The 13720-nt window shown below is 41.1% G+C and overlaps 1 protein-coding gene across 1 annotated transcript in view; it reads left to right on the forward strand.

Moving 5' to 3' along the window:
* The first annotated feature begins 445 nt into the window (after positions 1–445).
* LOC142697927 (protein kinase C-binding protein NELL1-like) overlaps positions 446–13720 on the forward strand; it is a 168491-nt gene continuing 155216 nt past the window's right edge. The window contains exon 1 of the mRNA XM_075847723.1: positions 446–811. Coding sequence (XP_075703838.1) covers positions 763–811 — 49 coding nt within the window. The 5' untranslated portion in view covers positions 446–762. The remainder of the gene's footprint in view (positions 812–13720) is intronic.

Below are 13720 nucleotides of genomic sequence, written 5' to 3' on the forward strand. Positions count from 1 at the left end.
GTTATCCAGTATATGACACAATGTTGTTGTTGTGTTATCCAGTATATGACACAATGTTCTTTCCAGTCCATGATGCAATGTTGTTGTCCACAGTACATGTTGTTGTTTCTAGCGTTTGATACAATCTTGTTTTTTGAAGTAATTGGTAACAGAATGAAATACAATATTGCTTTCTCTCCACTGCATGATACTATATTGTTTCCATTGCATTGACCTTTGCAAAAACTTGTAATAAACGGTACAAGCCCTCACACAATATTGCTTTTTGCTGCTAAACCCCCCCAACTAGGCACCATCCATACCTCCACCGATCAGCCTCTGAGTAATGGGCACATAGTAGATGAGAGGTAATTACTGATCTCAATCCTTTCTGCGCAGCCCCTACATCTATTAACCGGAGTTTCTGTGTGAGGCTGAACCAAAACTCCCATCAGGGTGCAGCAGCACTCCCATCATCCTGTGCTCCCCTCCTCCACCCTGGCACATGCATGCACAGTGACATTTCTGGTTGTGGGGATAATTATTATCTGGGGATGTTCTTATTTCTGGGCAGGTGTTGCAGAGGGGGGTGGGCTTGGTGTTTGCTCTTGTGCTTCCCCCTCATTGATGAGTGGTGTGCGCCTACATCTCCGTCTCCTGGAGCTTGCTAGGGCTCAGTCTCTCTCCAGCCTTCCAGGGAGCTGCACAACTTTCAATCTCCTGCCAACTGGATGAGGATTATTTGCTGCTTCCAGTCTAAGGACAATTCTGCACATAATACAAATGGATGGGATTTTTGCATTGCTGGCTTGTGTGCTCACAGCTAAAGCAGGTAAGGTGGACAGTGGACTGGCATTGCCTACTGTACAGCGCAGCTGGGGGTTGATGGCAGCCACAGGGTGATGTGCAGGTGGCATTAATTATACTATTGTCTTATGTTCTAGTTGCCCTGTTGGCTTCAGCTGGGCACTGAGCTTGCAGGGTGTGCACAGTAACCTAGAGTAGCTTGCATAGTGCCATGGGTAAGATGCTCGCTTGGCACAGCTGGGTGTAGATGGGAGATGTATTGTGGTAGGCAGGTGACATATTCTACTATTGTCTTTATTATGCTACAGTTGCTGTCCAAGCTGCATTTGCTTGTAGGATGGGCAGAATATCTTGTTAGGTTGCAAGCTTGCATGGCACATCACTGGGTAAGATGCTTGCATGGCACAGCTGGGTGTGCGTGGTCTTTGCAGGGTGGCTTTGCATTGGTCTGATGTGCATCTGGGTCTTAAAACTGAACTGATTGCTCATTTAAGGTAGATGCCAATAGTCACTTGGTTTTAGGAACAATAGGAGGCACCTGTGCACGAAGACAAGTCATTTACGCAGCTCAGATATATATATATGTGCCAAGGCTATAGCGGCACAGGGTGCCAGTCTTTGGACCTGCTACTTCTACCTGCTAGGCAAGGGCAGGTATATCACCAGGAATTGCTTGCAGAAATCCTCCAGGTGTGAAGTGCTTGGTAATAGTCAGTAGATTGCAGGAGCACAGTCAGGTGTTGCTGAACTCCCAGATATACCATTATAGATGTGCACTTGGCATATATTCACCAGGTCCCAAACTGGCACCACAGCCCCTAGGAAAAGAGAATATTGCTGGTAGAAAACCTGTAAAACTTTGCAAATCCCCAATTTTCTCCCCCTGTTTTGCCCAGGATGGGCTGTTTAGCTTTGCAATGACAGATGTCACCTTCATGTAGGACAGCGGCTTTATTGGGAGTCCGTACAATCCGCCACTGCGGGATCTGCTTCAGAGATGTCCATAATCTTCTGTCATCTCATTTAAATGTCAGCTGCCGGTGTTACTCATTAATAATGGGCATGAGCCTGAAAATGGCAGGTGAGGCGGCTGTGACAAGACCCGTGTGTTATCTCGGGGATGCACGAAGACCCCACAGGACACCTGTGTAATACCTGCATGCTCCCAGTCGCTTGTATTCCCGGTGGTGTGTGCAGTTTGACCACCACTTTTTTGGCTGCTGATAAAATTTGCTAAATATTTCAGACCTTATTATTTTCCGGAATGACCGGAAATCACTGGGTAATGGTGCAGGTCTGCATAGGGGGTCTCATCATTTACTGTGGAATATTGCACAAAAATATCCATGTTTCCGCTAATACGCACTTTAATCAGAAATTTCCCAATCACAGCAGTAATATAGGTTATCTGTTGGTGTCCTCATTGCACCATCGCTCCAGTGTCTGCTCTACTCTGGGAAAGCAGCAGAACTTGAATGTATCTATGTGAAATATTGTATCATATATATATATATATCCTCTTCTCTGTCTTCCATGAACCAATACAAAGTATCGCAACGCTTTGCCCAGATCCCAGTCTCCTTGCCTTAGGCTTTGGATTGTGTTCTTTGAAGTGTTTTACACAGGTGAATTAGCCAGAAGACCGCTCACCACCCTTCAAAGGACTCCTATCTCCAGCATTTTCTTGATTAGAAATAGAAAAAGTCCACAGGAGAATCATTTCCCATTAATATTTTATGTATTTTCAATCTGGGGGAAGCTGCAGTACAGGGGTTGACTGCTTAATAAGCCTGGGGGGGGGGGGGTGTGGAAGACTGTACCTTTAACTAAAGGCCTCTCTGTCTAGGGGTTACTGCGTCTAATGGGGTCTAAAGGGCAAGTGTAGGGAGAGGTCATTTTAATATTGGAGGAGGGGAGTAGTAGTAGCACAGAGTGTGTGTGGGGGGGGGAGATTCTCAGATGTGTGTAAAGGCCTGAAATAGGATTTGGAAGTATCAAAGAATTGTGGATGACAACTTAACAGTAGTAATTGTTCTGGTAAGCCCAGTGTTAGTGGGATGTATACAATGTGTAGGGTGAGTCAAGAATCTGGATCCGGATCTCCTTTTTAGTTGTATTCAATATGGTGGAAAGGATTGGGTAGCATATATTGGGTTGGCGGTCACATCTTCTGCCTGCGGTGGGGGGCCGGCTTTCTTACACTCCCCCTTGTCTTTGTGTACACTTCAGCGATACTTACTGACAACCGCTGATCTAATGATATAATGCACTAATGGTGGCTCCTGAGTTTTGACTCCCCTCTGTATATACATAGAGTGTGTGTGTGTATATATATAATTTTATGTGGAGTTCATACACTCAATTCATTTTGACTGTTTGCCATGTTACCAGGTTGTTCTACACGTCTGTTTCCAGGAAAAACACAATAAAATTGTTTTATAAAGCAAAGCTTGTGTGACCCATAGCAATGAAGCTACAAAAAAGAGGATGTGAGTTCAAGGGGAAATTTGGTGCCCATAATGAAGCAATGTATGGAAATGTCTTTGTGTATACATGGATGTGCTGTATATGCCTGGGTGTATATGGCTATGTATGAATGTGTACGTATGTGCCTTTTTGTGTTCGTGTGTGTATAAATGTATGTGCCTTTTTGTGTGACTGTGTGGTATACATGTCTATAATCTGTGTGTAAATGCATGATGTTGTATTTCTGTGTATGTGAGTGAATATTTATGTGCCTCTATAGGTCTATGTATGTATTGCTAGTATATGACTGCATCGGTGTCAAATCCTAATTACGCCCGAGAAAAAATAAAATAAATCTCTGTGCAAAAAATGTTTAAAATTGCAATTACTCCAAGAACGTCTCGCAGTGAAATCATCTCTTAATGTGATTTTGTTTCAGGAGTGAGATTGGCGCTCGGTGTCCAAGTCTCATGAATTTTAATGCTCAGAACAGTATTGTTTTCCATTTGCAGGTGCTAACCCTGTAATCAGAGGAGCTAAGTAAGGAGGTACTTACATAAAATTGGATCATCTACTCCGTGCTTCACTTGTGATTTGGACTTATTCAGATTTGCGTCGTGCGGCAACTGACTTGACATGTGCCGGAGATTAAAGCAGATTAACTCCTCGCCCGCCGGAGGCATGTCCGGCTAACTAGAATGGAGTCGTATTTTCATTCATATTCGTTCTGCTCAGCTAGGAAGTCGCAGGATTTATCAGGAGTAACTTGAAGCTCCTGGGCCCCATGCAAAACTATTCTAGGGCCCTCATCTGCCACGTGCCGTTTATAATACTGGTATCTTCTTGGGTAGCACAGGGGCCTTTGGACACCCTTAGGCCCAATGGCTTGGGTGCCACTGCTACCTCTACACTCCCTGTAGCTATGGGTCTTGGACATGGTATAGAGTCAACCCTCATTTTTAAGACTGACCTCATTGTTAAAGGATTTTTTCAGGACTAGAAAAACATGTCTGATTTTTTTTCCAGAAACAGCGCCACACCTCTCCATGGGATGTCTGTTGTTGCAGTTCTGCTCTATTCAAGTAAATGGGGCTGGGATGCAATACCACACACAACCTGTGGACAGGTGTGGCACTGTTTCTGGAAGAAAGCAGCTATATTTTTTATTTCTGGAAAACCCCTTTTGATCTTACTCACATTCCTGTTTTGTCTATGTATACCCTGCTACGAAGTGGGAGGGGCAGCATATCCTGTGTCCAATCGGATCATAGGAATTATCACTGCAGCAGGAGAAGAGTGTGCTGATCTTGCAGGCACCAGTGACCTGTCCACTTTTGTGATGATCGTGTGGACAGGGCTACATGTGACGGGGACATCATAGAGCTTTAGAATGGAATAAGTAGGGTCCCCAGCAGCACAGAGCGTTTAAGGGAAGTAGTGTGCTGGACTGTGACCTATAGGATCCACTGATGTGAGTTCAGGACACCATGTTACAGGGTCAATGATGTGAGAAGAGTCAAGTGAAAGATCACCAGCTTGTAGATCTATAAGATCAAATCACTTTTGGCCTACCTTAATGTAGTTTCTCTGCCTAACCTTTTAGATTTTCCTGTTCTTATAATACTGATCTAAGTAGAGAAGAGTCTGTCACTTTCTGCACAGCTAGTCTTCGGTGTGAATTTACATAGGACTGCCGGTAAACCTGCTACATAATATTTATCTGTCACTTTTTTTTTTTTATATATGCCAACTGTACGGCTCCTTTTATCTTGAGTATGAGCTCATAAGGCCTTTGTTTTGTTCCCTTAGTTCTGTGGGAGTGTGGCAGTTTGATGTAGGCTGAACTGCCATTACAATCCATCCAAAAACCCACTAGAACAGGCAGTTACTCACTAATATCCATCTGTTGTATTTTTCATATGACGCACAAATATCCATATTAGTTCTTATTATCCTCCGCACATAAATCGTGATGCCATAAAGTTCTGCTCATAATGTTCTCCTATATGCCAAAATATAACTACTATAATACTGCTCCCATATACAAGAATATAACTACTATAATACTGCCCCTATATACAAGAATATAACTACTATAATACTTTCCCTATATACAAGAATATAACTACTATAATACTGCCCCTATATACAAGGAAATAACTACTATAATACTGCTCCTATATACAAGAATATAACTACTATAATACTGCTCCTATATACAAGAATATAACTACTATATTACTGCTCCCTATATACAAGAATATAACTACTATTATACTGCCTCCTATATACAAGAATATAACTACTATAATACTGCCCCTATATACAAGAATATAACTACTATAATACTGTTCCTAAATACAAGAATATAACTACTATAATACTGCCTCCTATATACAAGAATATAACTAGTATAATACTGCCCTCTATATATAAGAATATAACAACTATAATACTGCCCCTTTATACAAGAATATAACTACTATAATACTGCTCCTATATACAAGAATATAACTACTATATACAAGAATATAACTACTATAATACTGCCCCTATATACAAGAATATATCTACTATAATACTGCCCCCTATATACAAGAATATAACTACTATAATAGTGCCCGCTATATACAAGAATATAACTACTATAATACTGCTCCTATATACAAGAATATAACTACTATAATACTGCCCCCTATATACAAGAATATAACTACTATAATACTGCCTCCTATATACAAGAATATATCTACTATAATACTGCCCCCTATATACAAGAATATAACTACTATAATACTGCCCGCTATATACAAGAATATAACTACTATAATACTGCCCCCCCATATACAAGAATATAACTACTATAATATTGCTCCTATATACAAGAATATAACTACTATAATACTGCCCCTTTATACAAGAATATAACTACTATAATACTGCCCCTTTATACAAGAATATAACTACTATAATACTGCCCCTATATACAAGACTATAACTGCTATAATACTGCCCCCTATATACAAGACTATAACTGCTATAATACTGCCCCTATATACAAGACTATAACTACTATAATACTGCCCCTATATACAAGACTATAACTGCTATAATACTGCCCCCTATATACAAGACTATAACTGCTATAATACTGCCCCTATATACAAGAATATAACTACTATAATACTGCTCCTATATACAAGAATATAACTACTATAATACTGCTCCCCATATACAAGAATATAACTACTATAATACTTCCCCCTATATACAAGAATATAACTACTATAATACTGCTCCCTATATACAAGAATATAACTACTATAATACTGCCCCTATATACAACAATATAACTACTATAATACTGCCCCCTATATACAAGAATATAACTACTATAATACTGCTCCTATATAAAAGAATATAACTACTATAATACTGCCCCTATATACAAGAATATAACTACTATAATACTGCCCCTATATACAAGAATATAACTACTATAATACTGCCCCTATATATGCCTATGTATGTTAGGAATATTTTCTATATGTGACTGTTTCTTCTGGGATGTTCTTACTATTGTCTCCTCCTGTATCTATTGAAGCTGCTGCTCTTTTTCTTGTATGACTTTGCTGTGTGTAGAGTTGGATATTGCGGTGGTTTCGGGCTCGGTGCAGCCTGTATTTTACTGTATCCTCTGCTGGAAATGACTGGACTCCATATTATATTTTATTACTTTGTAGCGTTTTACTCTTGACGCTTTTCATATCCTAATTATTATTATTGTCCCGGTTAAGAGGCTCTGATGCTTTGTGGCGGCATTAATATAAGTTTGTTCTAAATTGTCATATGCGGATTGTTAGATTGTGAACCCGTGGTAACATTACAGATGTTGTAAAAATAATCTATGCTGGCAAAATACAGTTTAAAAGGCTGATAAACGCTGCGAGACGAGCGCACGCCTTTCCACGCTTCCATCAGGAATTTATAAGTCAGAAGGTACATTTTTATTCATTTTTTTTTTTTATTTTTTTTTTTTTATTGCAGCATTTGCCGTTGGTTTTTGTGTCTGTGTAACCTGGATCCATTCAGTGAATGATAAGATGATCAGGGTCTCAAGTATCACAGAGAGAGAACGTTTTCTAGAAGCACAGAGTATTTCAGGAGATTAGTGTACACGTGCAGTGACTTGTGGGAAATGGGCTGCATGTGACAGGGGCAGTGTCTTGATATGGGGAGGGTAATTGAGACAAGTGGCAGGTCTAGGAGACTGGGAAGAGCAGGATCTTCAGCAGCACAGAGTATTTCAGCAGTGACTTATTCATCATTCCCAAATATACTTTCAGAAAGCCTATTCTGATGATAAACCCTGTGTATAGAGCAGTTATTTACTCCTATTCTGCCAAGTCTTCCTTTCAGAACACGTGAAACCCACACAGGAACGTTTAATTGTGAGAACTCCTGGCATGTGATGTGACCCTTATTGCTTTATGGGAGTATAGGCAGCCGTATAGAAGGCCCATGTCATCCAGTCCAGGAATGTATTTATATTGTATCTTATTCTACGTTATTTTCTGCCGTTGGCGTCTGACTTTTTTTTTCCTATGAACTAAATACCAATATTTCATTTCTATAAGTTTATTCTATAGTCGGCTGAATTGTCCTTTGTAACCCACAAGGTCTACGGAGCACGTTTTACCCTTTGATACAGGCAGAGTAGTTGGAGGTCGGTCTTATTGTAGTTCGTGAACCAAGCAGAGCTGGATGAGCGGTATTGTAGGGTCCACCTCGAGGGGAGTGTTTTTGAAATGTTGCTAAATTGCATGGAATAAAGACCATACAAGACTAAAAGAAAATCAATACTGGATCTGTAACTTCCGTCCTGGAAAATCCTCCAACGGGACCGGTATAAGGCTTGATTCTCACGGGCGCTGCGCATCTCGGACGTGAGAAACTGCAGTTTTTCACGTCCGAGATGCATCCGTGATCGGCGCTGCGGGACGCGATGTCGCGCATCCCCCATAGTTGAGTCTATGGAGGGATGCACGAAAAGAACGGACATGTCCTATTTTCCCACGGACCCTTCACACGGTCCGTTGAAACAGCAGCTGTGTGGACGGCCACATTGAGTTACATAGGTCCGTGGGACGGCCGCTGTTTCAACGGCCGTCCCACGGACGTTTAACACGTTCGTGTGAATCAGGCCTAACTTGTATGATTAACCCTTTCAGGACCAAACTATTTGTCATTTTTATGCTTTTTGTTTTTTCCTCCCCGCGTTCAAAAAGTCGTTATTATTTTTTGTTTCGTTGACAGCCATATAAGGGCTTAATATTTACGGGACAAATTGTACTATTTATTGTTATGTGCGATGTACTGGGAAACTGGAAAAAAATTCAGAATGGGTTGGCATTGGGGGAAAAAACAGCAGTTCTGCCATTTTCTTCAGGGTTTCGTTTTTATGGTGTTCTCTGTACAGTGACTATGACGCGTTACCTTTATTCTGCGAGTCGGTACGATCACACCAAATTTATGTAGTTTTTGTTATGTTTTAGTACATTGGAAAAAAAAAAATTAACAGTTTTGAAAGAAACTTTCTTTCAATAGTAAAGGTAGAAGAGGTCCACGGCACTCGCCATTCAGTTGAATTTTCATTTATTGTTGCAGCAAAACCGGTAAAAGCAGCATGGATGTGGAGCTCAAGCCTACGGTCGTCTGCGTGTGCCTGTGTTTTGTCAAGGCCTCCCCCAAAAAACGTTTGCATCCCTTTTTTTTTTTTTTTTTTTCTTCATATTTCTGTGTACAGAGCTGTGTGAGGCGTATTTTTGTATATGGAAAGATGCTGTTTTTATTAATACCAATTTGGAGGATGTCTGGCATTTCGATCACTGTATATTAAATTTTTTTGGGGGAGTTTAAGTGGCAAAAAAACTGATTCGGCCATTTTTACGTTATTTTATTTTTCGGAACGGCGTTCACTGTATTGGAGAAAATTGTTGTAGTTCGGGTGTTTTTTGACGTGGGGATACCTAATGTGTTTGTTTTTATATGTGATCTAGGGAAAGGGGTGATGTGAATTAATAATTTTTTTGTATTTTTTTTATTGTAATTTTGTTTTTGTATTTTTCCACTTTTTTTTTTTTTTTTTTTTTTTTTTTCTTTCTCATTTTTTTTTTGGGCCCTCTAGGGGGATTGAACCTGCGATAATTAGATTGCTTATGCCATAGACTGCAATATCACAATACTGAAGTCTATGGCAAAATCGGTGCATTGCTATTGAGACCTGTCATCGGCAATCTTCCTGTATCAGAGCTGGGAGTGTTTACAAGGCTCCCAGCTGCTATAGGAATACACCGGCCCCAAACAGAAAATGAAAAACCCCTCAATGCCGGTGGCCAAATCAGACACCGGCATCTAAGGGGTTAAATGCTTGCAATCCGAGATGTATCTGATCGAGCATTGCTGCTGGGTCTCTACTCTGCTACTAACCGGGCGCCATGTTTTAAATACTCTTTCCGGACATTAATCTACAGATTAGCGAGGTGAAAGGCTTATACATGGGGCCCAAATTTTTTGGCCACTTAGGTATTTCGGTCTTATTACGATTGCTACCGATGGAACACCTTTACGGTAGCAAAGCCTGTGGGAAGTTGAGTTAAAGGGGATGTTTCATGAAGACCATCTCTGTTCTGCTTTATTTGGGCTTATAGATGTCATAAAGGGGGTGACCTCCGCTTTGGACCCTTCTTTATGTGCCAGAACGGAGAGCCATGTTCCTATTCTGGTGAACTCTAGCTGTCCATGTATTACATATAGCCATTCATTTCAATGGCGGCCATGTCTTTCTACACATCTCCTGCAGTGCCCACTGCAGGAGAATTGTATGGCTGGCCGCGGTTCCTTCTGACAAAATCAGCTGTTTGGTGAGGGTGTTGGGCAGCAGGATCAGTTTTACATTTATTTATTTTTTTCTTTTGATTTTTTTTTCTTTCTCCTTGTAGGAAATAAATGAAGTATTACATATTCTACGAAGGACTGTAATGGGGTCTTGTGAGTAGCACAGAACAATAATGGGGTCCAGATCCACCCCATTCAATATCAGTGGTACAGTCAGAATGTTAACCCGAAAGTGGTGGATATGGGAAGGAGAAATAATATCTGATGGGGGCTGTAAACATGGCAATCCTGAGAACTGGTCATGGTGGTTGTTGTTTCCCTTCCCTGACACTGTGGTCAGAGAGCACACCCATCTATCCTCCCTTTCCCCTAATGCCACGAGGGTGCAATTTTTATTATTATTATTATTTTATTTTTTTAATTCATTTTATTTTAAGGGTGTAAAAACAGAAATGGGGTTGGGCAGGGGCGGACATATATGTGCAGCTGAACAGGGGCCCACTGCTACTAAAAGCATAATTATAGTGCTCCCTACTGTCCATTAGATTCTATAGAAAGGACTAAATGTCTAATCATGGCTCACAATGACTAGTGGATAGGCAAACCTATAGGAGTGTTATGGATTATAATGGAGACGCTCTATGCCTCGCACCACATCTTATCATAGCAGTTGGAACGATCAGGGGCCCATACTGTATACTGTTCTGCACGAGGGCCACGTGTTGTCTGTCTGTGCCCGGGTGAGGGGCATTGAGTGTCTCTTCTCTATATGACATGGATTCATTCTACATTGAATTTATTTTTACTTTAGTTTGACTTTGTAATCCGTTTTATACTTTGCGCTGATTGTCGGTGGTTTGGGAACGGCGGCACAATCTGTCAGTCTGCCGAGGGCTTGTGAAGTCGCTGCAGTAAAGTGGCAGGTGCGGCGACACTTGCTCTTCATCTAGACAGGTGGAAGACTAACAACTTGGAAGATAATTTCTGCACTTAGAAGAGAAGGATATTTTTAAAGTGCAAAAGCGACAATTTTTTTTTTTTTTTTTTTTTTGTGAAGAAATATTTGATTTATGACGACAATGTAAAGCTGTTCTGGATACTGTGCTCCTTAGGCCCTTCCTCATGTAAGTCTTGGTAATAATCTAGTAGGAGCAAAGGGGGGGGGGGGGTTAGGCATTAAATATAATAATGTCATGAAAGGAGTGGAGACAAATGAGTAACATAGTGGAAGGTGCAGCATTCTCTAGCACAGAGTATTTCAGGAAGGGGGTGTGTTGATCTTCTGGGAGGCGGTGACATGTCCACATGTGGTGAGGACGGGGCCGCGTGTGGCAGGAGCAGTGTCATGATGTCAGGACATGAATGGAGACCAGAGGGATGTTACAGATAGTGGGAAAGGCAGGATTCCATAGCAGAACAGAGTATTTCAGAAGAGATGTATGCTAGTCTTCTGGGAGGTGGTGACTTGTCCACTGTCATGGTGTTAGTAAAGGGCTGCATGTGACACGGGAACAGAAACAAATGGAAAGGGCCACAGCAGCACAGAGTATTTCAGAAGATAAATCTTCTAATCTTTTTGGTGATCTGTCTTCTCAGGTGATTATATTGTATTAGTATTTTGAGCAGGGTTTACCCTTGTGCCCAGTAATAAATCCCAGAGAGGGGCGACTCATAAAGCAGAACGCCCTCGGCTCTGCAATAAAGTAGAACGCTGTTTTTGCAACCCAATCCCCGGCTATGAATTGCTTGTAACTCCCCAGGGGTCCGTCTCTGTGATCTCCAGTATATTAATGCTTCTAGCTGAAAAAGCCCATGTTATGGCGGCTTACACTCCGGCGCCGTGGACATGCCCCGCATCACTCGCTCTTCGCTTTCCAGTCTATACAGGAGAGTAAATACAGGACGAGTATGAAAATCGACTTAAAAATAGAATTATATTTTGCCTTTCATGACTTTTATCATCGGCGCTCAAAAGAAACGGTGGCGGACGTTCGTTACATGTGCCAGAATCTCCAGCAAACACAAAGGCCCCTTGATGTCTCCTCTTCCCTCCGTTCCCATTTTTTCATGTCGTAATCTGCTGTCTCCTAGTTACAAGGAGACCAAATAACTTCCATCTCCAAACACCATCAATCGGACGCCTTCCCATCCTCCGGTCTGCGCCGCGCTTACTTTGCTTTCTTTACTCACTGGCTAAAAAGCAAACCATAAAAAAAACAACAATGAATATAAATCGAGTATTTAGGTCACTGAAGCATTTTCCTAGGAATACCCAAGAGGGGTCTCTACAGTGGGGGCTGCGCGATCACAGGTGGTGGAGAATGTCTTGGATATTAAAGCGAAGCCTCTGTTCATCAATAATTAATTAAATACTTTCTTATTAAATGTCTGCGTGACTCCGCAGCAGAACCGCAGGGAGAGTATCGGAGCGCCGGCTGCGGATAAATCGTATCTTCAGATTGCGAATAAAAATTCTAGTGATCTAGATAAAGGACAAGCCGAGAAACTTCAAGAGAATAGACCATAAATCCAATGTTTCTTGATTTGCTGTTCTATTCAATCTATTGTTCGCTGTTATCAGCCATTTCAGGCTGAGATGTTGACTGTAGTGTTCCTCAATAGGACGTGTGATGGGAAGTGAAGGAACCTCCCTACACCCATGATCCCTACTTTATGTCCCATATCTCCAGTGCTGAGAACCTCCAAAGACATCAAAATCTATCTCCTATCTATCCCTCTTATATCACTGCTGAACTAATATATCCTGCAGTCCTTACATCTATATATGTGACTGATATCAGCCGCTCCTCTTATATCACTGCTGTACTATTATATCCCCCAGTCCTTACATCTATATATGTGACTGATATCAGCCGCTCCTCTTATATCACTGCTGTACTATTATATCCTCCAGTCCTTACATCTATATATGTGACTGATATCAGCCGCTCCTCTTATAACACTGCTGTACTATTATATCCTCCAGTCCTTACATCTATATATGTGACTGATATCAGCCGCTCCTCTTATAACACTGCTGTATTATTATATCCTCCAGTCCTCACATCTATATATGTGACTGATATCAGCAGCTCCTCTTATATCACTGCTGTACTTTTATATCCTCCAGTCCTTACATCCTATATATGTGACTGATATCAGCCGCTCCTCTTATATCACTGCTGTACTATTATATCCTCCAGTCCTTACATCTATATATGTGACTGATATCAGCCGCTCCTCTTATATCACTGCTGTACTATTATATCCTCCAGAGACATTACATCTATATATGTGACTGATATCAGCCGCTCCTCTTATATCACTGCTGTACTATTATATCCTCCAGTCCTTACATCTATATATGTGACTGATATCAGCTGCTCCTCTTATATCACTGCTGTACTATTATATCCTCCTGTCCTTACATCCTATATATGTGACTGATATCAGCCTCTCCACTTATATCACTGCTGTACTATTATATTCTCCAGTCCTTACATCCTATATATGTGACTGATATCAGCCGCTCCTCTTATATCACTGCTGTACTATTATATCCTCCAGTCCT

The sequence above is a fragment of the Rhinoderma darwinii genome (genome assembly GCF_050947455.1).
Source record: "Rhinoderma darwinii isolate aRhiDar2 chromosome 9 unlocalized genomic scaffold, aRhiDar2.hap1 SUPER_9_unloc_2, whole genome shotgun sequence".
NCBI classification, from domain to species: Eukaryota; Metazoa; Chordata; class Amphibia; order Anura; family Rhinodermatidae; genus Rhinoderma; species Rhinoderma darwinii.